Below are 27364 nucleotides of genomic sequence, written 5' to 3'. Positions count from 1 at the left end.
GTACAGTAGTGCTCTTTTACATGATTACGGGAAGCAGTATTACAGGAGTGCTCTTTCACATGATTACGGGAAGTAGTATTACAGGAGTGCTCTTTTACATGATTACAGGTAGCAGTATTAGTATTACAGTAGTGCTCTTTTACATGATTATGGGAAGTAGTATTACAGGAATGCTCTTTCACATGATTACGGGAAGTAGTATTACAGGAGTGCTCTTTTACATGATTACAGGTAGCAGTATTAGTATTACAGTAGTGCTCTTTTACATGATTATGGGAAGTAGTATTACAGGAGTGCTCTTTTACATGATTACGGGTAGCAGTATTAGTATTACAGTAGTGCTCTTTTACATGATTACGGGAAGTAGTATTACAGGAGTGCTCTTTTACATGATTACGGGAAGTAGTATTACAGGAGTGCTCTTTTACATGATTACGGGTAGCAGTATTAGTATTACAGTAGTGCTCTTTTACATGATTACGGGAAGTAGTATTACAGGAGTGCTCTTTTACATGATTACGGTTATTAGTATCAGTATTACAGGAGTGGTCTTTTACATGATTATAGGAAGTAGTATTACAGGAGTGCTCTTTTACATGATTACGAGTAGTAGTATTAGTATTACAGAAGTGTTCTTTTACATGATTACGGGAAGTGGTTTTACAGGAGTGCTCTTTTACATGATTACGGGAAGTGGTATTATAGGAGTGTTCTTTTACATGATTACGGGTAGTAGTATTAATATTACAGAAGTGCTCTTTTACATGATTACGGGAAGTGGTATTGCAGGAGTGCTCTTTTACACGATTACGGGTAGTAGTATTAGTATTACAGGAGTGCTCTTTTATATACTCTTATATGCTTTTGTGAATCACCCTCACGAAACGTCCAACTCTCTATTGGCAAATGTGCACTGAGGGTGCAGTGCTTTCTGTTTTGTACTAAGTTTATATGAATATTCCCTGACTATTCTCATGTTATCCTCATTTTAGATGTTTTGGGAACTCTTCACAAAGGCATATACGATTACAGGAAAAGAGTAGTACAGCAATGCTGCAAATGCCTTTGTGAATAGGACCCTAAATATTTTTCAACAGAGAAAAGGTCTTAATTTACTCTTCTCCATCATTTGTTGCTAATATTCCTTCTGAGTTTTATTACACTTATGTTTTTTCCTAGGTATTACTTTCATAACCTTGATATCACAGGAGTTCTTATGTTTTAAATTGAAAGAACTAATGAGATGTCCTCCAGGCCTGTTTATTTCATAGACTGAGAAGGCTTTTATATCATCTGAAATTAGTTGAGTAAATATATGTAAGTGCATAAGGGAAAGTCATTTTGAGGTGCCTTTGGTACTTTCTAAGCTCACTCAAACGTCAAGCACAAAAAATAAATGCCCTCCCTGCAGTCAGCATGCTTGCGTCAACGACTGACCTTAAGTATGGGAACTGAGGTGGGAGATCAGGGGTCACACAGTGTCACTTAAAAGGATAGTGTCTAAGAAGCACCTTTCAGTAAAGGGAGCGAGTCTGACCACTTACAGCACAGGAGTCACCAGAGAGGCAACATTGTGTGTGTTGAGCATTGATCTCTGCAAAAAAAAGAACCCACTTCAAATAAATGACCATCTACAACCCACTTCCTACACAGGAATGAACAGTAACTCTGCTTACAGAAGCAACCACCCTTCCAGCTGTAAAACTAGCTCCCTGCTAATGCGCAATATAGGTAGAAGAACCAGACTCACTTTTGATTAAACGAGCTGGCACTACATTACTCTTCCTTTCATGATGGACGTCATCAACTGATGTTTTTTAGGGCAACCCATATTTTTGATTGTTAGCTTTCCTGGCCACATAGGATGCATGTTGGGTTTGTGGGGTTTTTTCTTGCTTTTCCTTCAAAACTACTTTTCATCTTAACTACACAGTATTCCTTTGTATGCATTATATTGCTTTATCTCAATATATAAATACATCATTATCTTTGCATCTACATGCTATTATGGTAACAATTCATTGAATTTTCATATAGCACGTTTTACTTAAGCAACGTAACAGGAGAGTATCACTGTAGAAACAGGCCTATGTGTTGTAGTCACAATGAACATGTACTTATTTATTTATTTTGTGCCATGCTATCTGCCACTGGTTGGTGGCTTCCAAGGGCTTTTAGAGGAGGAAGGAAAAAGTAGGACCAATGTTTGAAGTCCATAGATATGAGCCTGTTCTATTCTGTAAACTAAACAGAATAGGCGGGCATTCATTGCTCTCTGATGTCTGGCAATGTGTGTAGGTGTCAGTGACTTTAGAAAGCAGGACTGACATTGTATTGATGGTTTGTCTTCTTAGATGCCGATCCTGAAGTGGCCGGGGCCCCTTCCGCCCCACTGGATGTTGAATGTTTGGATGCCAACAAAGATTATGTAATCACCACATGGAAGCAGCCTGCTGTTGATGGCGGAAGCCCTATTCTTGGATACTTCATTGACAAGTCAGTGTAAACCGCACGTCTAGTAGTGTTGTTAGCGTGAACTAGAGGGTGGGTTTCAAAGAGCGTAGCATATCTGCGCAGATCCCACCTATCAACAGTTGATATTTGAGACAAAACTGCATGCCAGGCACCAACATGCGCAACTCTGAGCGCTCTGTCTGTCTTGTTTCTTTCAACATCAGAGATGGGTGCCAGAAATCAGTTAGACCATGATCAGTTGCACTCATAAGTGACAACTTCTTTCCTAATTGTTATGATGAAGCATTTAATAAAGGTCCATGACTTGTTCCCTTGACAGGTAGGCTCAGGGCATCACCCATGAGCAATGGATTTATGTGCTGCACAACCTCCATTAATGCCATGGAACACTCAGTGCTTAATTTGTGCTGGTGGTTGCCAGTGGTCAGCTTAGGCTCTAATTTTTGAGGGGTTGAGACTTATTTTTCAGCATCAGACTTTAACCCAGTGGACGAGAGAGAAAATGAGAACATTGAGAATTTTAGGAAAAGAGTGAGAAGGGGAGATGAGATAGCAGTGATGAAAAAGAACTTTCAAGTGTGAGATAACAACACAGGAAGTGTAGGGTGGTAGAAGAAAGAAGCACAAGGTGGAATCCAGAGTAGGTTGATTTGGAATTCAGCTATCCCGGCATTCAGAAGTGGTGGGCTCTAGGATAAATATTTAGTGCCTGCACTTATTTATTTATTTTGTAAAAACTAAGCACTTTGAACACTGCTTCTCTTCTCACTCTAGTCAGGAAGCATAAATCAAGCAATAGCCAGAAAGCATAAATCAAGCAAAGGACAAGTAACCGGCACACGTTTTTTGTTTGACTTTACATTTCATATCGCAACAATACTGTAAAGAGACCCACTCGCAAATACTAACACACTGGAGTTGCCCAGGCCAATCAGTATTTACTGCCACATATCCAAGGATCTCAGAGTCTGCCTATGAGTCCAGGGCTAATACAGCCTGATTCACTAGGAAGCACTAACACCGCTCTTCTCCTCTGCAAGTGACAAGAGGTCCGGGAACACCGTCTTCACACTGAGAGACTTATTTTCCTGTGCAGGCAAACCACTCCCTCAACAGTTTGACGCTGAGAAGCTCCCAGACACAAGGACCACTGTGTCCTTGGGTCTGATGATGGGGTAAGAGGTGTGCCTCTGGTAGAGTCTGCAGCACATATAGAAAGTGGAAAATGCCTCAGGGGATTATGTCTGTGCAGGAAGGTGGCCCTTTCTGCACATAAACAATCCAGCTTACAATTCAGGCACCCTTGCACTATGGTGCAAGGGTGCCTGCATTGACACCAGGCAGCACATTGTGTGCCAGCACTGGGAAATGAATGCACCGTATATTGTTAAGTATGGCGCATTCCTGTCCTTTCCCTATCACGCAGCAAAGCAAGGTGAGTTGCTGCACTGCTTGATTATTTGTTAAATATGCCCCACATAGTCATATTAAGGCAAAAATACAGAGTGGCTACACAGAAAAGGCACCTTTCTTACAAAATTGTGTAAGCGCAATTACATCTAAGCCTTATAAAATCCGTAAAGTTAGTGTTAATAACATATGCTGTTAAAGATTGCTGTACACTCTAATTCAGTTTTGTTTATTTAGCAATCCTTACAAGGTACTTAGCGAAAACTACAAACTGAGTTTTACAAAACAGTGTAATTGTAAGAAAAATAGGGCACTCTCATGAAGTATGTCCAAAGTGCCCAAAAACAAAGCACTTCGGAGGGCATCGCTATTGAGAACAAAAGTATATACTTTAACCATTTGATGAAGAGAGTCTCTTTGTTGGTGCATATACCCAGGTGAAATGACTTATAAAAATCTTAACAAAGGCTTGAATTTATCTGCCGTGATGTTGGTATTTCCAAAAATTTTCATGTATTAGAATTCTGCCTGCCTACTTTTTTCTGTAGTAAGAAAATAATCCATTGTGAGAGAAAAGCTGAACTCACAGTCAATAATAGAAAGTCAAATGTTGGATTGGTCACTAAAATAGCTAATGTAGTCAAAGGATTCCTTTGGGAGAAATATGGAAGCAGTTTAGTGTAGGTGCATCATAAGCAGGCCTAGGGCAAGTGTCCTCCATACCTAGCAAACTTGCTTCAGAGACCCCTTGAGCATCAATTGGTCAAGTCTTTTTCACACACAGCATGAGAAGTCATAGAGCATGCTTCCTCCCTGTACAGCATGTGTAGCAGCACAGATCGCTTTCCCTCTTAACACAGAGAATGGGCACATCACACATACCACCAGGGGAAAAACCATAAGGAGCTGGCTGTAAGGGTTCATTACCCAGTTTTGGCCTAAAACAGCCAAATAGTATTAGAAGTGGTGAGGTGTCTACATCTTAAACACAATAATATGTTTGATTTGGTAGCTTTATATTAAATGAAACCTCCAAAAGAGAATCTCTACCCCAAACTTCCTTTTTACCCAGGTCCCCATCCAAGCTAGGGTAACTGAATGGACACCTTTAATAATATTGTGCGTGCATTCAGGAATACTCTATATAATTGGTACTACTATTACCCAATTTTAGTACTCAAGTAGTTTACCTGAGAAGTATGAAATAGTGAGTCATCTGTGCCGAAATTTAAACTTCTAACATACATTTCATTCATAACTTTCTAGGTCATCTTACCAGTAGGTCCCTAAACCATTCTAAGTAAAACACTTCCATACTCCTATATTCCATGGTCCATACTTCCTGCTGGACACCAAAGATCGTCTAGACCTCAATGAGAGTAACAAAGGAAAATAAATCAATACAATTCCAGCAGCACTACTTTTGAAAAATAAAAAAATGAATCTGACAAGTGATATCGGAACTATGGTACAGTCTTTTATTCTGTTAAGGCCTGACGTGAGCATTTGGCTGGTGTACTGAAAACCTAACCACACATGCAAGCCCAGAATCAGTACAGTACACAGCACTCCATCTTATGCCAGACACTTCATCACAATGAACACACCACTCCAAGCTTAGTGTTCAGCCACTGTTTCTCTGGTAAGGTCCATCTTCCAAGCAAGAAGACTGACTGAACTTGACGAAAAGTCAAACCAATAGCCAGTTGATCTCCGTCGGGTTCCACAGTGAGACAACACTTGAACCTGAAAATAAGATAACAACAGAACAACAGACCTTCTGTTGGTTTCCACCAGTGCCAGAAATGTTTTGCTAGCCACCAAATTAAGGACCAATTCAAACGTCTATTCAAAATCAGTCTCTTCAAAATGTACCCAACCAAAGAACGCATCCTTTACACTCCCCACTTAACGAAATGATCTATTAGAAAATAAGATTTAGAGATGTTCTAATTGGACAAGACTTGTTGTCTGAGTAGTCACCACACCTACTCACAGCTCTTGTGTGTCATGAACTGGCCTGGTCCGAGTTCCAGTAAACGGTAATATATGCACATAAATATTTGTTAATTTTGTAAGGAGGGAAACAGCAAATTCTTGATCCTACAGTAGTGCTCTCAGTGACACTCCTTGTATTGTTATTCAGAAATTGAGTTCATCTTTCCTAAGGCACAAAGGGATTTCAACACTTCTTCAGTTTTTCACATGCGTCTTCATTCTAAGAAACCTTAATCTTAATAACAGTTTTATCTTTATTTGTTATTATTATTCAATGAAAAGAGTCCAATAGTTTGATCCAAAGTTTCCATATATTCCATGTAAAGATTTCATATATTTTTAGTCTTAACGATCACTTGTTTCTCGTTTTGTACCACCTCCTTGGGGCTTGGTTCTTCAGAACACTCTGGTCATTTACATATATGCATTAGAATTGGTTTCTCAGGATACATTTTGTCAGAAGCCTCCTAAAATGGTCAGTTGCCCAGTGATGCCCACTTCTGAAAGTTGTGTTTAGAAAGAATTTTTAAGCAGCATTCACTGGTTGCCATTTACAATGTATGCCTCTGTCATGTTGGCCTGTAGCCCATGTTTGACATGCATCCAGTGACGTGTGTAAAAAATTATTGAAGCACTGAAATCCTCTGTGTGCCTCAGGAAACAAAAACACAGTATATAAATAGATATGATGAGCTGATGATGACTCACTTGCTGAGCCAATAGAAGGAGACTATGCAGGAGTGGCAACACTTCTCCATTCGTCTACACACCTTTAACTTCTCTCCATACTAAGCCTTCCAGTTGATGTGGGGCAGCAGCTGGCATAAAGTCTTTCTGCCCTCCTTTGTTCTCTGTGGTGGAAGGATTCTGTGGTATCTGCATTTGCTCTCCCTACTCTCACTACTGCTTTGCTTGCCTCTACTAGGTGCGAGGTGGGCACCAAGCACTGGTCCCAGTGCAATGAAACTCCAGTCAAGTTTGCCCGCTTTCCAGTCACAGGGCTGATTGAAGGACGCTCCTACGTGTTCAGGGTGCGAGCGGTGAACAAATGTGGCATCAGCAGGCCATCGCGTGTATCCGAGACTGTGGCAGCCCTGGACCCCGCAGACAGAGCGAGGATCAGAAGTAAGAGCTACTCAATGCGTTTTTTTCAGAAAGTTGATTGAAGGAGAAGTAAAGAAAGGAAGGAGGGAGGGAGGGAGAAAGGGTGAATGAAAGGTTGAAAATATGACAGGAAAGAAGGGAAAAAAGATAAACGAAAAGATGGAAGGGTAGGGTGGAAGGTTGGAAAGAAGGTGAATGAATGGATGGCAGGGTGACGGGATGGACAGAATACAGGGGTAAAAGAATAGATGAAGGAGTGAAAGGAAGAATAAAGGAAAGATGAATGGATGTATTGAAGTGTGAAAAGATTGGTAAGTGAAAGTCTGAGTGAATGGAAGAATGGACAGATAGGTGAAAAGATGGAAGAAGGCAGAGAAAAGGGATTGATAGGTGGAAAGATGGATAGATACTTGGCTATATTGGTAGGTGAATCAATCAGTGCATATATGAACCGGTGAAAGGATGGATGGATTGAAGAAAGTATAGTTGGATGGGTGAGTGGAAGAAACGAAAGGGAAAAACAGATGAATAGATAGATGGTTGAGTGAGAGCATGGTTGACCAGTTGGAAGAACGTGTGAATGGAACTCTTCTAAGGGGGTTGGGCTCGCTGGCTCTGCATGCCCAGTGTGACTAGATGTAGGGTTCAAAGTGAGGCTATTTTAGTTTTCTGGTTACTCTGTTGAACATAACTACCAGAAAAGCAATATATAGAGATTTCTGACACTGTATCACCAAACCAAACATTGAAATGTAGCAGCCAGCTACTTGCCCGAACAGATTTAATGCTCATAAAAGCACAGCTCAGAATGAACAAAATAGGATGCATGGTTTTTAAGCAAAATTATCTCTCACAACTTCGCTTTTTGAGCAACAGATCCCAGTGTTATCCTACAGAAATCTGCTGCAATATGGCAAAAAACGGTTTATCCTTTAGGGCAAACAGATTTATATGCACAAACACATTTGCTTATCTAGCTTCTGAGAATGTGAAATCATCTGAAGTCAGACTCACATTCCAAGGTTTAAATGAAGCTCAATAGAGGCCCACATTGAAAAGCGCTCCAGATCCCAACAGAAAAAGCAGGACGAGGAATGGTGTGTACATAGCCATATACCAAAAAGATGTTTGTAGCAGTGCTGTGAGTAGAAGGCTGGATTCTGGTTCATGAGGTGCTGCAGGATTCCTTGGTCCTCAAAAGGCACTCTCTAATGCTGGTGTTTCTCGCTCTTTGATACCACAGGTCATCCATCGGCACCATGGACCGGGCAGATCATTGTCACTGAAGAAGAACCTGCTGGTAAGGCTCACTGTCCTTTTCTACTCAATCATGCTGAAGGGCTGGTGGCTTGTGACGTGCAATAAAATGGCACCATGTACCTATAGGTATTTGGTTCAGAGACATCCAAAAATGAATATGAAAAATACAGAAATCCTCCAAACCCTTTACAAATACTTGCAAATTGTTCCTAATGGGCATGGCATCCTAAAGCTAACTGTGTGACAGGGATCACCAATGAACCTTTCAAATTAATGTCGTAGAATATTGTTAAGATTACTCCTTGCTTTTGTACCCAAGAAGTCCTATTGTAGTTTGGCCTCATGTTGTCTCTTACAAATCCAATTAATTACCTTTTTTACAAATGGGTTAGGGCTCTTAACATTAGATAGAGCCCTTTCTCTACCGTTTAACGTTTACAGGTTCAAGTAATGCAACTCTGACCAAACAAATAACAGCGCTGATGCCATCATCTGGATGTCGTTTACATTTGTCCTGACTGGTTTTGTAATTCCCTCTATATACCTATGCAACCTTGCTGCAGATATTGACAATATTACCTTAGCCCCAAGAGAAGATACTGTCAGAGTCCACAGACCAGCTATAAATATAAGGGGGCGCCTAGTTCCATCCAGACAGGAAGTAAAGTTTGACTATGTGTAAGTATAAGTGCGTTCTAGCTTCTCCATGTTTAAAGACCAGTCCTGAAATGTTATAGTATACAGTCTTTTGTGTACATGACATTGTGCCTTGGAGCAGCCCAGAGTATAAAGAACATGAGGGTAGCCCAACTCTTTCACCATGAAAAATGCAAGATTTAGTCTGAGTGACAACTCTTTCATCACTCTTAGAAATGATAGCCTTGAGTTAGTATATTTCACTACATATGAGTTACTGTCATGGGTTGTCACTACTTCTGGCAGAATAAGTAAGTAGTGCTGTAACAGCACAGGAGAGTCCTTATCACTTTCTACCTGTGTTTGCTAGCATGCATGTTAGAAATATATAGCGTCTCTGCATGTGTGAAGCTCACTGTTGTTATCTTATCCAGTTTGATGGTTAAGATGCCAGATGTCACCAGTTTGGAAATGCTCACTTAAAGCCCTATTTAGGGTTGTGTGCAAGTAGAAAACCTTGCAATGTCAGGGGAAAGAACTAATTCTGGGATATAATCCACCTACGGAATTTCCACCACCTTAGAAATAGTATCATGGAAAAATGTCTCCATTGAATTTTCTTCCAGATAAATCGCTTCCTTCAGAATCCTGTGGATTTTCCACACAGCTCTAAGCAGCTGCGGCCCGTCCTTATGGGTTGAGGGTCCACACCCCTCACCTTTTGGCCACTATAAGGAATGTCTGTCAGGCTGAGCAAAGGTTGGCAGACACACTTTATTTTCAGGTCAGGCAGCCAAGAGCTAGCATTAGGCAGGTTCCTGGCTGCCTAAGCTGAACTTTGCCTGGCTTTAGAAGTCACAGCTCCTATGGGCATGACATCTTCAGCATGGAAAACACCTTGAGGCTGCCACTGTCTCTAAGTCTGGCCATTAGCCTATGTTTCTCTCATTAAAGTAGAGCTGTGGTTAGAAATGGATTCTGGAACCATCATGTTTGTTTTTTGGAGACCTTCAGGTGTGGATAGCAGGCGTTCATTGTTAGTATATTAGGCTTTGCTGCAGACCATGTACATTTCTCTTTACATACTTCTCATGGTAGCATTACGGCAAACAACTGTATGTGTATCTTGAATATAGACTTTTAGTCTGCAGCTATGGCCGGGTAGGCCATTAGAACATTGGGGCTGTGGAGTGGTCCATTGAAGACAATGGAACAGCAGCAGGCTATAAACATTGGTATAGGCCCTTTGCTCTCAACAATGTAATGCCAGAATTTACAGCCTTTGAGTCTCTCTCTCTCTTCTGCCTATCCAAGATTTGTGGATCGCAGGGTAAAAGGGCTGTAGGCAAAGGAACACCGCAAGGCTTCCCTGTCCATCCTCTCATGCTTCACAGTGACACTGGAAACATAGAAGAACGGAGGAGGGAATTCTCCTCATTTCCTGTGTCTGCCTCAACTCTGCCAGACAAAAAACAAACAGTTTGCCAGAGTTGAGGGAGAATCAGGGGCCCCTTTTACAGCTCCTTCTCCCTCAATTTGATATTTATCTGTTGCCGCTGTGATTATGGGGCCAAACTGAAAACAATGGCTGGTCAGTAGGATTATAAAGGTCAATAAGTCTCCATTAAAATGCAATGACTGGGATACAAACCCTGTTATTAGCCCACTACTAGCAACATTCCAATGCTCTAATGTATACATTGAGCCTCTCACACTCCTGGGAGTGAGAGAGGCGGAGCTTGTCGCCCTGGAAATGGAGGCTACCACTGTCGCTATGATGCAGTGACAGCGAGAGCTGCAGGAGTAGGGAGAGGGAAGCCGCGTCAGCCCCCTCGTTTTCCGGTGTTCAGGCAAAGCAATTTGGAAGAGCAGAGTGAGAGACAGGGGCTTCTTTTAAGGCTCCCAGTGTCAATGAATTTCATTTGCTGTCACTCTGCTTTGGACGGCCCTGGCAGCTACTGACAGCCCAAAACACTGGAGTGGTTATTTAATGATTAACAGAGAACGCTTCAAGACAGAGGGAGAGCTGGGGCAGCCAGTGGCATAACAATAGCCCCTGCAGCCTCCATGGTGTGGGGGGGGCCGAGCTCCAAGGGGCCCCTTTCGGCACAGTGCACTTCAGGAGTGAGAGCTCCTGACTGGGTCTGGAGCGTGGGGTCCCCCCCTTCATTCATTTTGCAGGAAGGCCCCCTCAAGTTTTGTTACGGCACTGGGGGCAGTGGGTGCCTCTACCTTCCCTCAGATGATCCCTCTATCAATGCGTAATTGACAGCAGGAGCAGCGGGAGGAGGTGATAGGCAGGAGCCTGCTTTGCCTTTCTGCAAACAGTGGTGGCCGACATGACTCGCAAGTGGCAGGGCGGGCGCGAGGGATGGAGAGAGGGGGGGCGTGGGGTTGCGCAATGGAAAAAAAATTATACACTTACCTTGCCGCCGGGTCCCGCGTCTCTGCACCTTGCTCCTGCTCTCCTCATGGGACAGGAAGCGAGGAAGAACATCCAGGCTCCCCTGACCAATCACAATGCTGCAATGCAGCGTTGTGATTGGTTGTGAGTGTCCTGGTTCGACCCTCAACCAGGGAATGGGGGCCTGGGCTTGTTCTCCATGCAGGCTGTAATGCAGCCTGCATGGAGAACGGGGATGGTGCGCATGACTGGTTTGGGCATCCCGAGAGGGCCGATCAAACAGTCATTGCGCACTTAGGAGTGGGCAAACCACTCCTCCCTTCCCTGCTCCGAGAGCAGAGCAGCCCCGCCCACCTGCCCGCCCGCAAAGGAAACATAAAATGATAATAACTCAAAGTTATTATTATTTTATATTTCCTTTCTTTACACTACTCAAAAGCAGTGGGGCGGCGCTCCTCCGCCATAGCGGAGGAGCCAACACTTCCTACAAACACAGTGTCAACATAAGTTACAGCACTTAAAGGGAGAGGTATTGGAATGTTGCCAGCAGCAGGCCGATACCAGTGCTTGTAGCCCGCTGCTACTTTGTTGTCTCAGAGGAGCTCCGAACATTCCACTAGAGCACCAGCAAGTCTTGGGTGTAAAACATGGCATGCCCAGCACATATTACAGAGCTTTTCAAATGTAAATATCTATTCTCGTGGATCATTATTTTTGAAAAAGGATTTAAGGAGGAATCATAACCAAGGTTTCTTCAAAAGAAAAGAATAACTTCTTAAATTTGGAATGAGGTAATGGGATAATAGAGCCAGCGCTACCCAACGTGCTCCCCGCAAGTAACACCTACCTCTGAGATGTTTGTGGTGGTCCATGATGGCGGTGGCGCAGTAGTGCACGCGGACACAGCTGCTGTTGTTCTGAACTGGCCACGCCAAAACGCTCCTTCCACTTATTGGTCCCAAAACGTCAGGACGCAAGACTATACTAATGTCTGGACAACCGCAGGGAATGCCAACAGGTTCCCCCTCCGTAACATAACACAAATGGGTAGGTCTTTTCAGCTTACAACACTACAATGTTATCATTCACATTTTTAAACAGCAAACAAGGAAGCAACAGAGTGTCGTTTTTTCCCTGTATTTATTGGAAGTGATCCACACATTACAAAATGGTTCTGTCTAGAATTATATCATATGGCTTAATGTGCCTAGCCAAAACGTGTGTCGAAATGTTTGTTTCATTGGGTCTACAAAATATATTTCTTGTAAATGAATCCATGAAATAAAAACAAATTATGGTAACGACAAATTTAGTTATTATCGGTTCAAAGAACACATTATACAGCTTGGAAAAAGACACAATGATACAGCTCAGGAGCTAAAAAAAAGGCAAATTTGTGTCGGTCTCCTCGAAACGCAAACATTTGCAAAACATGTGCACTTATACTTTTTAACATGCATTAGGACAAAATCTAGAGCTAAGTGGCAGGACTGGGATGAAGATGTTCACAGAAGTGACAGTAGTTGCATCAAGTACTCTACTTGTTCATAATGTTCATAAGGCATACCACAAATGCCTTGCCTTGCATCCCGAGTAAAACTGTTTCAGCTGCTGAAATACATCACCCCTAGTCATAAAAGCACAACAATAATGAAAAGGAAATATTGCATTTCATCTACCACGAGGAATTTCTTGGTCTGAACCGCAAGTGCATTAGATTAACATAACTTGTTATGAACTGCCTTCTTTGTCCGCGATGGACTTTGCAATTTAGTGCCTTACAGTAGTCCCAAGTGTTGTTTAATCCCTTAGAAAAAAATGTAATTCTTCTGTAACAAACATTTTATAAAATGTAAGCACGAACTAATTGAAAGGTCTGCACCATATCGTGAGAAATGACCAAATATTGTCTACGCCTGGTCGCTAGTACCTCGAAAACATGGGTATGAGCAACGGACGGTCACTGTGGCCCAGCAGTGTGAATCCTTGTTTGACTTGTGCTTTGTGCTCTTGTGCAGAGGGTGTTGTGCCTGGTCCAGCCACTGACCTCACTGTTACCGAAGCCACCAAGAACTACGTCGTGCTCAGCTGGAAACCACCAGGCCTGCGCGGCCATGAAGGCGTCATGTACTATGTGGAGAAGGTAACAACAAGAATGTTCACTTATTGTTTACAGCTTGGCGAGATATGGGGCTGAGTTTTAGGAAGCACATGCCATGTCGCGCCTTGTGGACCTTTATGTGTGCAAGGTGGATTGTTGTCATTGACTCTTTAACTGGTGGCATTGCTTCTGAAGTCAGTGTGTGCTGTGGTTGAACTAGAGCAAGTGATCACAACATCTTTGGTATCCACAAGAAGGTTTTGCTCTTTATCACATGGCATCTCATCCAATGCTGCCAACTTAACAGTTGCAGCCTCATCCTTAGAGCATGTACAGGGAACAAAGGAGGCCACACAAATCGAATAACCAGAACCTTATTATAATCTCATAATATTCACAAGTTTGGAAAAAATTGTCTGGAATGAACCCAGGCTCAGCAGTCTCAGAAGCCCCCTTTGCTAACAGAATTCTGCTTTAAACGACCAACCGCCCACCTCCTCTGCCTAAACACAAGAAGAGCTACTAAAGAGCTCTGAGGTGGAGGCACACTTAATCAGTTTCAATCCATTCACCCACACAGGCCACTGACTTCCATCCATGAAGCATCTCACCAGAGCAAGGGACCTTCTTTTGTAGTAGGTACAGAATATAGTCTGGCATGGAGGATGGATCTGTGCGGAAGAGTCACAACACAAATTGTCTAAAATTCTTTGATAAGTTTCATGGATAACATCATTCCTCTCAAAATGGTCTATGGTTTAAATCTTTATTTGTGGCACCAGATAGGAGAAACACAAGTTCCACATTAGTATGAACCTCCTCAGTAGCAACACTTACCATCACAAGCCGCAGAGTAAAGCTTACAAACTTTTAGGTTTCCAATTAATGTACAACATCAATAGCATTACTCAGCTAGTAGCACATTACACCGATCAACTATCCAAGTAAGGAGGAAAAAAGGAGAGGGAAGGGAAGGAGATAGGTGACAGAGAAAATCAGTACATCATACTCCCCCAACACGGTCAAAATGGTACCCTGGTAGAACTCCCCATCTCCTGCCTTCAAGACGAAAAGGTACATCAGACTAGGGATATGTTACAGATGTCTGAGCCGTACCTCATTGATTCATGAGGCTGAGCAATGGACAAATGTGAACTCTGGAGCAGTTTATTGACATTTTACAGTTTCTGGTGACCATCTTTGAAAAACTAAATCTTGCTCACCCTGGTCAACTAGTTCAGCTAATACAAATCTCTATGCCCAGCCCTTTTGTCTTTAGAATAACCCTAGGTGTAGTTTGCGTAGTAGCGCTACGCGTAGCTACGCAAAGTGCACTTCGCACTACGCGAGATACGCGTAGTACGCTGTTCGCAATGATTGCACAATGCCGGATGCTTGTCCGCACTGTGCAATCATTGAAAACAGCATCTTGCACAGTGCGAGCTGTCATTTTCTGCAGCTCGAGTAGATTTTTACTCGAGCGGCAGCTTTCTCAACGCGGACTGATAGTTTCTCATCGCGAGCATACGCGACCACTCACAATGAGAAGCCCGACCTCCCTGCGTTGAGAATCTCGCCGGGAGGTTTATTTTCCACGCTTGCGATCAGCAACTTGAAGTTGCTGATCTCGAACGAGGAAAAAGTCTCGCCGGGATGTCATTTTGCTCGCTCGCGGTCGCCAAGTTGACGTTGAAGACCACGAGGGAGCAAAAAATGCCAACTAGGCTACGCGATTTTGCACTGTGCTACGTGCAATTCGCGTAGCGCGAAGTAGCCCAAACTACGCAAACTTCACAGGCGTAGCGTAGTTGTCCGCCCAGGGTTACTTCAGAAGCCTTAATGGGCAAGATGAAATCCTTCAGAACTGACACTCTGGCCTCTGTGTCGAAATGTGGCACAATATCCCTCAGGATTGTTAAGTTCACTGGCAGTGTGAAACCCAAAATGCAGATCCTCGTGGCCTTAGCATTTTTCCAAATATCCTAGCTTTGATTCTAAGTTTGTGATTGATGCAAACGTGATTGTGTTATAGAAATGTACAGAACTTTTAATCATTTTATATTACTTTATATGTACTATAGACATCCAGATAGACATTGAAAAACAATTCTAACTGAATCTATGTAAAGCACATCAACATCACACCTAACGCCTTTTAATTTATTATACTACAATGAAACTGGATTAAATGCATTGAATGGTTTCCTTAGGAGCACAAGACTGATCCCAGTACCCAACAATATGGCCTTAGAGCCCGAATAGCGGCTTTACTGGCCATTAAAGACTCGCTCCAGTGTTAAAAGCCCGAGCCGAAGGTGAGGGCCTTTAACAAGGCATTGGGCCTTTAATGACCGGGAGAGCCCGCAACGGAGGGCTCTAAGGCAATTAGAACATTCTGCCCCTAGAGGACAGAATGTTCTAATTTGTAAAACAAATGCCTCACGGAGCCCGAGGGGGTTGAAATGCCCTGGGGCTCCGTGAGGCCTTTGTTCACAGCAACAGCTGTGAACAAACATTAGAATGTAGATGCTCCGGTTTTCTACCGGCCATTAGAAGCACGGAGCAGTCCATTGTCTTCAATGGAGCTCTCAACATTCAAATATTCTAATAACCACTTAAAATTCCTTTTACCTTGGGTTCCAGAGCAGCGTGCTGCCTAGCATAAAGCACTTTAACACTTTGTCAAGGGTAGAAAGCACTAAATAAATGGAATTACTTGCAATATATAATCCTTCTGGACCTCACTAATAGTAATACTATAACATTCAGCATTGGGCAGTCAAATGCGATCTTACAGGCTGCATAATAAATCCCTTATACTGCTTGACACTATTACACTCACATAAGGCAAACTGGTATGGGTCATGTCCATCATCCAGTAGTATGTCAATCCACAGTAATAAACCTCGCAACACCAACTGAATAGGCATTGAATAACTGCAGGGACCTGCCACAGGCCACTGGTCAAGGGAGGACTTTAATTTAGTCCACCACTGCACGCCGCAACTAGCTACATACTGTAACTGCTTCTTGGCCTCTCAGAATGACATTCAGATATGAGATGATATTAACAAAGTTCATGTCAACAGATCTCACTATCATTTCTACCACCAATGTATGCCTACTCTGGGTGATAAACCTTAAACAAAATAAAATATTATAGGATCGACAACTCAGTGAAGTAACCAGCTAAGTGGACTATACCTATAAGAAATACACTAAAGGGATCTGCAGAGTTGCTCATAGCTACCAGCTTAATGCCATAAAAATCATAAGCAGTGCACCTCTCTCACTTAGACTTCTTCATCATACACCGATGACACAAAATAGCGGACTGAACAAATCACAATTTTGATGTGCTTTGGTGTTGTCCTTTGGGGGATCCCAGCAATCTGGTCTATGTCCAAAGCGGATCAAAATTGTGATTTGTTCAGTCCGCTATTTTGTGTCATCGGAGTATGCCAGTCATATATTGAGGGTTCTCCTCATATTCCTTTTTGTGAGATTGTATTGATTGTGAGAACGTGGTATGAGAGGTGTGATTGCTTGATGTGAGGTGTATTTGCTTGGGGGGTATGTTTTTGTATTATTAGGATTAACACACGTGTCTTTCTATGTATTTTATCTGTAAATAATATATGTTGTACAGGTCAACTGCATAAGACACTGAACCAACTGTCTATCATGAGTCTGTATACACTTTCATAAATAGAGATGTTATAATTATAACATTTTAAAAAGAAAAAGATTAATAAAAACGAATATATTTTTGCATTTTCGTGCATGGCAAGATTTATTATTGTGGGACAGTCCGGCTTGAGCCCTGTGCAGGCCACCAGATAAATAGATATAGGTCTGACCGGAGTATTGTTAGATATTTTTGTTTTTTCTGTTTTCCCTCTGGCTTCTGGTCCTAAAAAGTATTCCTAGGGGGTACCTTTCTTTGAGGATTCATAAACCCAGATTGGTCCCTATGAATCAGCTTGGCACATACTTCATTGAGGCTGGTAGCTATCAGCTTCGCCAGTATTTTCCCCTCTACATTTAGTAGGGAAATAGGTCTGTAAGAGGCACATTCCTCCAGTCTCCTTTCCCCTTTAGGAATCAGGGTAGTGTGGGCCATTCTGATATCGGTGGGAATGCTTCCCACAGCCTGGGCTTCCCAATACATACCCAGGAAATGTTCCCCCAACTGGCTCCCTAGACACTTAAAGAACTCTACAGTGAGTCCATTAGGGCCCGGAGTCCTCCCAACCTGGAGTTGGCGTGTGGGCTCCACAATCTTAGTCACCTCCAGGTCCCAGTCCACGATGGCTTTATCCTCTAGGGTGAGACCTGGGGTGGGGATTTCATCCACGAAGTTCTGCAACTCCTCATCCAAATATTGGCACCTGGGTCAGTGGCGAGCCTCCAGGTATTCTGCAAGCTGATCTGCTATATCCGGGGCTGTGTCCACTGTCGAACCTGCTGCCGTGGTAACCTCACAAACCCATCTCTGGCCCTCTTCCCGGGGTGCCAGCCAGGTCAGGAGCTTCCCGGCCTTATTGCCAACCTCGTAGAGTCTATGTTGCGTGGCCCTTAACTGTTTCTTAGCCTCCTCCTCTTCCATCTGCCTATACTCTTCCTGCCGTAAGACAATACGGTGCATGAGTTCTGGTGTTGAGGCATCCTGATAGTCCTCCTCACATCGCAACAATTGTCACTCCATTTCACCTGCCAGTCTCACTGCCTCATTGCATTCCCCAGATACCCTATTGGTAAGACATTCATGTGTGACCACATTGTAGGCCTCCCATAGGGTAACCTCAGAATCCACTGATCCATTGTTGTCTGTGAAATTAGTTCACTGTATCCTGCCTAAGCCCTTCCCTCATGTCCTAATCTTTGATGTACCAGGTGTCGAGGCGCCATGGCGGATGAAGAGTCAGAAGTAGCACCTCCAGACTAGTGAGAAGGGGTGCAAGGTCCGAAATCCCTCTCTGTAGAAAGGTGGTCCCTGCAAGTGGGGACTAATAAATAATGTACCATCAGCCCCCCAGGAGTTAGGAACTGCATACAAAATTGTCTCCTGTCAGGGTACCTCACCCTCCATAGATCTTGTAATCCCAGAGCCCGGGTGAAGTTTTGCAGTGTATAACCCTCCCTCCCTCTGGCACATGCTCCGTCATCCTAGCCACGTCCCTATCCATAGTCAGATTGAGATCTCCCCCAATGAATAAGAGGACATTTAGAGCTTTCAGGATGCACTTTCCCATTCGTTCCAAAGCCAGTGATTGTAGCCCTGGGGGACATACCATGAGACCAACAAGATAGTTTCCTCATTCACCTTTCCCAATATCGCTGCATAGGAGCTTTCTGGGTCCGGCCACGTCTGTGTCACTGACAGGGGGATGGATCTGCGGATCAGAGTTGCCACTCGTCTAGAGTCTGATGTAATCGCAGAATGGGTCAATGTTTTATATTTACCTTGAGCCAGAAAGGCACAATGGTTACCTTTCAAGTGCGTATAATGTAGGAGCAATAAATCTGGATGGTGCCTATTTATGAATCGCCAAACCATTCTCCTTTTTATCTTGTGACCCAAGTCATTAACACTCCAGGATAAGAGTGTCATGGGCCCTTGTCCATGCTGCCCCGTCATAATAGTTGTATACCCTCCCCCCTTGTGCCGTCCTGATTGTAGCCTTCCCGTCCATTGATCCCCTCCTAAGTGCCATTGTGAACCCCTATTCCAACCCAACACCCCCCTCCCTACTGACTTATGCGATGGGTTTTGAAGTAGCCCGCCACCACTACCCCTCCCCCATGCCCCAATGCTTGAGGTGTCTGTCTCCCCTTCTCATGAACAATCTAGTCAACTAATAATAACTTTAAGTAAACCTGTCCCCTTTTGAGGGTATGTGTGTGGGGTCTATGTGACTCCCATGAAAGATCCCTCCCGCCTCCAGTTATGCCCGCCTATCATTGTCTACAGTTCGGGAGATCATTCTTACGTGCCCACCACTGGGGTTACAGTTCAAGCCTCATCTCTGCGCACCAGCACCAGGGACCTCTACGTGTTCAGAACTTGTCGGTGGGCCGGACTGGGGCACTCCCTGCCAGGACACTCCACTCTAGCACAGCCGCAGACCACTGGTTTCCAGCTGTCCTAGTAAATGTGTAATAAAAAAAATAACATTTCCTAAACCTTTATTACAAGGCATATGCTCAAGCAAATACTGTGAAACACACATCGTCATCTCGGTTTGAGAAACTGTTGGGAAGGCACTGCTATATATTCATCCACAATAGTATGACAAATAAATAAGAAAGTAAATAAAGCACATATTGACCGTGCCAATTTGTCTCGATTCTGGCTTTGCCAGTGTTTCTTGACAATCACATATAAACACACACATCATGACGCATGCACTTTTAAAGAATTCCATTTCAATATGGGCGCCAATGCGGACACATGAGTAGTGATGCATGTGTACACGTGCGTCGTGGTCCGTGCATGGGCATGTGTCATAACATATGGCAGCCATTTATAATTTATAATTCTAACATGGCTGACACCCATGTTAGAACACTAAATTACAATGTTATTGGAAAAGCATGTGCGCAGCAGCACAAAACAGGAAGCAAGTGACTCAATAGCACTTAGCAGTTGCCTAGCACTTGTAAAAACAGTGCATTGGAACATCTGCCTACTGAAACCTTTTAGGTCTTCTCAGCACACTACATTGCTTTTTGGACTACCGGTTAGGTGCATGTACCACTTATGTTGTCTAATAAGATATGCTGACACAATTCAGGCGACTCAGAATTAAAAAGTATTATTGGTTACTGACTACAACTAGCAGTTTACTCGTGGGGATTTCTGATGTTGCTCTATTATGAGTGTTCTCATCAAGTAACTCAATTAAAAAGTCTCAAGATTTCCTTGTTCTGTTGCAGTGCGTAGCTGGTACAGACAACTGGCAGAGAGTGAACAACGAGATTCCAGTCAAGTCTCCACGCTTTGCTCTATTTGACTTAGCAGAGGGCAAGTCCTACAGTTTCCGTGTCCGCTCATGTAACTCGGCCGGAGTTGGCGAGCCCTCAGAGGAAACTGAAGCTACTGTAGTAGGCGACAAGCTTGGTAAGTTATCATCCAGTGAGAACACTTCATTTCAGGTCACCTTCCTTCTGTTGTTGGACAACAGCATCTGACAAATCTTAATCCTCATTTGAACCAGCATCCATCCATTTTAGGATGTCACAGTTGGTTGTTGCTTAATCTCTACATATTCCTTCTGCATGTTATAGATGGATCGTTAGTTCAGCTTCACCCAGAAGATGCATGAGGAATTTTCTCAGTGGGATCTTGGTCTGAATATTGTGTCATTCAGGCAATACCTAGGATTTTCTCTGCTTGATGAAACTGAGATGAAAACAAAATTCAAGACGGATGTTTCGTGCAAATGGTGCAGATAGCTACCCTGTCCAGTGTAGAACTAACTTTCATGGGAAAATTTGTAAAGTCTTCATCATTTTTCACCTTTTCACCCAATCAAAAAATCCACTGAATGGAATAATCCAGAAGTGAGCATGTTCACACTATCATGATATTTCAGCAGACCTTTGTGTAGAAAAGTTAGAGTAAGCATGGGAATATTCAGGCCACACAGCAAACCCTTGTTTTAAGAGTTTTTCACTCAAAAAACATTGTAGAAGTAGCAAGTAACCAAAAGTGTGTACCCAAGGTGGGAATGTGGAGCGCACACCTTCAAAACTGTTGGGATTGTAGAGAAAGAAATCTCTTAAATAGGAAACATATTTTCCTAGTGAAGAAAATAATTTTGGAGTTCATTTTCATTTTTCCATTAAACTTTGGTGATAGTGTGGTAGTTTAGTATAGTTGGTGGTGTATCAGCGGTGTTATTACTGGTTTTAGTGGCAGAAGCTTAGCCAGTGTATCATGGACCCTTAGTGCAGGGAAGAAAATGTCCCTGCTGGCTACAGTTGGAATTATAAAATACAGTAATAAGCAAGGTTCAGTGGGCTCCATAGGCCTCTGGACCCCGGTGCCACTGCACCTGCTGTACCAATGGAAACTACATCCATGATTGATGGTCGTATTGTGGTATAAACCCCTCTTTACTAATGGGTCAGAATTACGAGTTCAAAGGTATTTAACACATCCAGTGATTATCGGATGTGTTAAATACCTCAACCTTCACTAAAATTCATCAGCTCAAACCTGCCGAAATTTAACGGGGAATTAAATCATGCGGATTTTGGTGCTTTAAACACTAAAACCCACATATTATTCCCCACAAACTTGTAATAGGTGTTATTCATCGCACGCGATAAATAAAGTACCTGTGCTATTGTTATTTAATTTGTGCGCTAAATAATGCTTAAACTCGTAATCAGGCCCTCAGTGTTAAATTGGTAGTATTGGTATTGCTGGTTTTGGTAGTGGTGGTATAGATGCAGTGGTATTGGTGGCATTAGTGATGGTATACATGGTATTTGTGGTAGAATTCGTGGCGAGATCAGTGATATTGATAGTGGTATTAATAGTGGTATTTTTAATAATAGCAGCATTAGTTGTGGCATTGGTGGTGGTGACTGTATTTGTGGTTATAGTATTGGTGGTGATGGTCATGGTGGTGGGGTGGTATTGATAGCATTGGTTTTGGTGGGATCGGGGGTGTAATTGGTAGTGGTGTAATATTGGTGATAGTAGGATTGGTGGTGGTGTGGTATTGGCGGTGTGGTGTTGGTGTTATTGGTAGTGGTGTGGCATTGTTAGTACTTGTGGTATTGGAAGTGGTGCGGTACTGCTATGGTGGACCTGGTGTAATTGGTCATAGAGGTGGTATTGGTGGTGACGGTAATAATAAAAGTGGTGGAATTTATATTGTTGTATTGGTGAAAGTATGATTTTAGGGTATAGATATTGGTGCTGGTGTTGCTGATGGTTGTGTGGTATTGATGTTGGTGTGGAATTGGTGTTGGGGTAGTGTTGGTAGTAGTGTGGTGGTGGTATGGGTAGTGTTTATTATTGGTGGTGATAATGGTACTGGTAGTTGTATCTGTGGGTTTTTGGTTTTATTGGTGGTGATTTTAATGGTGTGGTATTCTTGGTGGTGTGTATTGGTAGTAATAGCATTGGTGGTAGTGTGGTTTTCTTTGTGGAATGGTATTGGTGGTGGTGTGGAATCAGTGTGGTATTGGTACTTGTGGTTTTGGTACTGGCAGTGCTGCATGTTATTGGCACTAGTGTTGGTATTGGTACTGTGGTGTTGGTGGTGTCGTGTTCTTATGGGTGGTGTGGTATTGGCATTAGTGGTGGTGGTAGTAGTGATAATTGAGGTGGTATTGCTATTGATGGTTTTGGTAGTATGGTTGTCGTGGTGGTTGGGGGCACAGGTGTTGGCATTTGTAGTATTGGTGGTGGTAGTATTTCTTTTGATGCTACTCATGGTGTTGGTGGGACTGGTGAGTTTGGAGGTTTGAGGTATTGGTAGTGGTGTTGATGGTGGTGGTTTTGGTAGTGGTGTTGGTGGTATTTGTTTTGGTGGTGGTGGTGGTATGGGCAGTAGTGGTATTGGTGACAGTATGGGTGGTGGTAGCATTGATGGTGGTAGTAGTATTGTATGTATGAGCCAACAAAGTGAATGTGGCAAAAATATGATCGGTTTGTGTGTTTCTAGATGTAAAATAGTCCCTTCCACATTTCAATGCAAGCACTCCATAGAAAATGATACACCAAACAGCCATTAGCATGAGGTGAAAAAAATACACAAGGTGAAGCCATAGTCAACTCTGTGTATATTTAAAATAATTGGTAACGCAAGGCCTGGCAAACAACAAAAGCTATCCGTAGCCGGACCAAAAAATGTAATCTAGACAAGCTAGGGAAAGAATGCCACCTAAAAAACAACAAATAAATGTAAATACTCAGATAAGCATATGTGCTGTGGATCCTGTTGGTCTGCACTGTAGCAGTTCTTTTATCCTTCAATATGGTCATTGACAGACATAGCTGACAAAGAAAACCACCATTTTCCCACGTTTCATTCTTTCGTACAATATGGTGCACATGTGACAAATGCATTTGCAGAAAGTTGTAAGTACTGGGCAGTCTAGACGTGCCAGCTGGTAGTTTTGTTTTCCAAATAATACAGCCGATATCCATATTAAGCCCTTTCCACTCCTTTTGTTTCCCACCTCTCGCCCAACCCCTTGTCTATACAAAAAAAGTCGCCTAAACAGGCAAGCTGTGACAAACATGTGCTAGTAGCATCCTTTGTTTCAAGTTTAAAAATGTTGAAAGGAAAAAATTGGATATGTGCATCATTGGCATTTCCGTCTAGCATTTTTTTTAGATGTACTGTAACACGGGTGTACCAACCCGTTAAACGTTTGTTTGAAGGAATCATTCAGTACTGTTTTTAGAAATGCACCAACATATTCTGATAATGACTCTCTATGGGCTGGAAATGTAATTGTATCCTTTACAAAGCTATCTTTTCCAAATAACAACTTTTGCCTTAAGATAAAGTTACATGATTTAATAGGAGCAGAATTGCACAAAGTATATAAAAATAGAGAGGTCATTTATTTTATACGATGTACTCTTTGTATGCGAGAGGAACGCTCATATGACTATGTTCCGGAATCTCCTTTGTGAGGCAAAAAAGTAGATACCAACTCAGTCAGTAGATTTCTTTAAGTTGATGGGGCACTCTCAATGTGGTGCGGATATTTTAATTGCATCCCCAATGGCACAATGAATAGATGATTCCCTCCCTTGCCTGGTACACACTTAGCCAGGGCGTCAGTGGCACTGGGAAGATGGACCCGGCGGTGGAGTTTTGTGGATGCTTGACAAAGTTTACATCCAGTAGATAGAGAATACGCATCTAAATAATCTGTACTCCAGGATCGATAAATACAAGTGCCCTCTCCCATAACAAGTAGTTAGCATACACTTTCTCTGATCAGTACCCACTTAATGCGTGCCTGAATCGGGGTTGCCAGAAACCTAGTTTACATACATGGACACGCTTCAGGACAGGGTTTACCCTGAGACCATAAGATCACATATAGTGCAGTACTTTGAAGCTAATGAGGAATTGGTAAGAGACTTGCATACTGAATGGGAGGCATTTATGAGAGGGGTATTCATTTCTACAATATGGATCCAGAAAAAACTCTGAAAAATGATGTACTGAAACTGGAAGCAGGAATATGGGGGTAGAAATAAAAGTAGCCAGAGGTGAGCAATCACCCGAGACACTAAAAAAACGACAAGACTCAATCACAGGGACACAGTGAGTAGATTGGAACTGCTTGATCACAGGTAGAAATTGGTACAGTAGCACAAGGAGGGTGTTACTTGGCCGTCTTCTAGCTGAGCTATTATGCAATGAGACAGAACACAAATAACAGCAGTGTGATCACAAACCGGGCAAGTTGTAAAAACTCAAGAACAAATAAATGACACAGAGGGGCAGTACTATTGAGAAATATGTAAGTGGCCAATAACAGCAACACATGTCTATTTGAGTGGATATGCACAGGCAACCAAAGTAGCAAGGCTAAGTCTGTAGCAGAGAGATGAATTTGAGGTACCTCTGGAAATAGAGGAAATCCAGCAAGCGCGAGTCTTGCACTCAGCCCACGCTACCGAAGAATGAGCCAGGAATATTTGGAAGTGGCCCTTTGCTTGCATCTGAGGATCCATACGACAATGGTTTGATTGGAGTTCAGATAGAGTACTTATAAAGTTCCTAGCAGCCGTTCCAGCCCTGCTGTTTCAGGGGTTTTGCGACTGCTTAGGGTCACTGAAAACAGCCAAATGAGTTCATTAAAAAAAGATAGACAAATGCATTTTCCATCAAACTTCTTAGCCAGAGTATATCTGAAAAAACGTAGCTGTTTTCCATTTCTGCAAGTAACACCACAAACGGAAAGTTGTGCTGCTGTCACTTGCCATAGGTTACAAAAATAAGACGACTGGCCTCGGCTTCAGTGTAGACTAGGCTTCAACCAGTGTTTTCTATGCACAGAAATCTCTAAGGCTCCTTGGAAAAACATCTGCCATTTATACCTGCTGATCAGCAGCTTTGCAGTGTGTGGTTAGGCATAACAGACCTGGGCTACAGGCAGCAGATTCATGAGTAAGTGAGTGAGAATAATTCTATAATCAACAATTCTCCTAGGAAACCTTACATAGGCACCGTTTTGTTGAAATGATTTTGTAACAATTATCTTTTATAAATGTTGTCATACTGAGCCCATGTACAACAGAATGTGACCACTAACTTGTGAAACAATGAACGGGGATAGTGCATATTCAACTGAAGTCAAGAAATCCTTTTTTGCCCTAGCTAAACATTTTTTACATGAAAATGAATTAGGACAGGTTGTGTGGCACTTAATAGCAGTTATTGTGGCGGAAAACATACCCTAAATGGTCACCCAGACACGCCACGCGTTCTCACATAGGTGTCATCATATTAATGTAAGAAGCTATGGGGAGGTACGGATGTAGGGTAAAAGCGCCTTTTTTGTTAGTATGTTCTACCTCTGGGGGGTACATGCTGCTTTTTCATCAATAGATCATGAACTGATTAGTGTTGTTTTTTTACATAACTGTGTAGTATTTTCAGTAAATATGTGTGTTCTGTTCTTTTCAGACATCCCCTCTCCTCCCGGCCAGATTGTGCCTACCCGGAACACAGATACCTCAGTGGTGGTCAGATGGGAGGAATCTAAAGATGCGAAAGAGCTGGTTGGCTACTACATTGAAGCAAGCATCGTGGGGTCCAACCAATGGGAACCGTGCAATAATAATCCAGTAAAAGGGACAAGGTACCCACCATAGAATTGTAATACTTCAACCTGGTGGCAATTATCACTGCGCCTGCAATTTTAGATTGTGCTTCTAGGAACTAGGGCTCCTTTCAAAGTGCAAAGGTCCTTCTCGGTTTGGATAAGCTAAACCCTTTTTGGATAAAACATCTGCGAATATTTTGTGAGTCGATTGATTGATAACGTTAATATTCCTGCAGTGACATAAATATGGAATATGTATACTAATTAGAATTATTGTGCCCTCAGAATTTAATTATGTCCTCAGCTGACTTTAAGAACCTGCATTTGTGACCTACATCATTTAAGTCTTTCTACAGATAGGTTTAACTGTCGGTCGTCAACAGACATTTTGTATCAAATATACTTTATGTATGTTTTGGGTCTGCCCGTGCTCATGATTTTATGACTTTCTTACCTAACTCAGTTCCCTGCTCCTGTTTTGATGGCTTTTCCAGTGCTTCATTTGAGTCGGTGGTTTCTGGTGCTCCGGCACTTAATTGTCAACACTGGCACTTATGACAGTCTGCCACATGGTCACGCTGTTTGCCTAATTTAGAGATGACCACAACAACAGTCGCTTATTATTTCAATATAAGTTAAAAATGACTAACACCTGCCACCCGAGCCATTCTTTAGCTGTGAGAGCCTGGAATAGTCTGAATTGTCACAATTGTAAGAGTGTGATGGTTGGTAGTTGTTACTGTCAGTGGCAGCGCTGGAAGGGGCAGTGGGTGATGCAACCTGCATTGGCCTCCTTACCAGAGTCTTGGCTCTTATTTATTTACCAATTAAGCACTGGGCTTTCCTTGATATTCCTAACATTGTCCTGTCCAGAGGAGCATTTCTGTCTCACTGTGTTTTAATCGGAAGTGTTAACGTTAGCACCTTATGTTGCTTTGCATGAGGGACTATTTTCCCTCCCTTTCACCTTGCTTTCCGTGCTCCCACCATTTCTCACCCATCTTTTTTTAATTAAAATCCCGTTCTCCTCAAGTGCCAACTTGCCCGCTAGCACTCTGCCTGCCACTAATACAGCAGTGGACCACCATCTTTGAATGGTTATTAAATCATTCCAAGATGGTCACTTATATTGCCACTCGTGTACGCATACATGCATATGT

General features: G+C 42.7%; 1 protein-coding gene across 4 annotated transcripts in view; it reads left to right on the top strand.

Annotated features, from left to right (window-relative positions):
- MYOM1 (myomesin 1) overlaps positions 1-27364 on the top strand; it is a 709264-nt gene that overhangs the window by 305252 nt on the left and 376648 nt on the right. For all 4 annotated transcript variants that reach the window (XM_085605828.1, XM_085605831.1, XM_085605829.1 and 1 more), the window contains 6 exons: positions 2355-2496; positions 6809-7008; positions 8231-8287; positions 13306-13430; positions 20328-20511; positions 26066-26240. In XM_085605828.1, the coding sequence (XP_085461954.1) occupies positions 2355-2496; positions 6809-7008; positions 8231-8287; positions 13306-13430; positions 20328-20511; positions 26066-26240 (883 nt within the window). The remainder of the gene's footprint in view (positions 1-2354; positions 2497-6808; positions 7009-8230; positions 8288-13305; positions 13431-20327; positions 20512-26065; positions 26241-27364) is intronic.

Source organism: Triturus cristatus, chromosome 5_1 (assembly GCF_964204655.1).
Source record: "Triturus cristatus chromosome 5_1, aTriCri1.1, whole genome shotgun sequence".
In the NCBI taxonomy this organism is placed as follows: domain Eukaryota; kingdom Metazoa; phylum Chordata; class Amphibia; order Caudata; family Salamandridae; genus Triturus; species Triturus cristatus.
The sequence above is the reverse complement of the archived record's forward strand: the minus strand, read 5'-3'. Positions and strand labels throughout refer to the sequence as shown.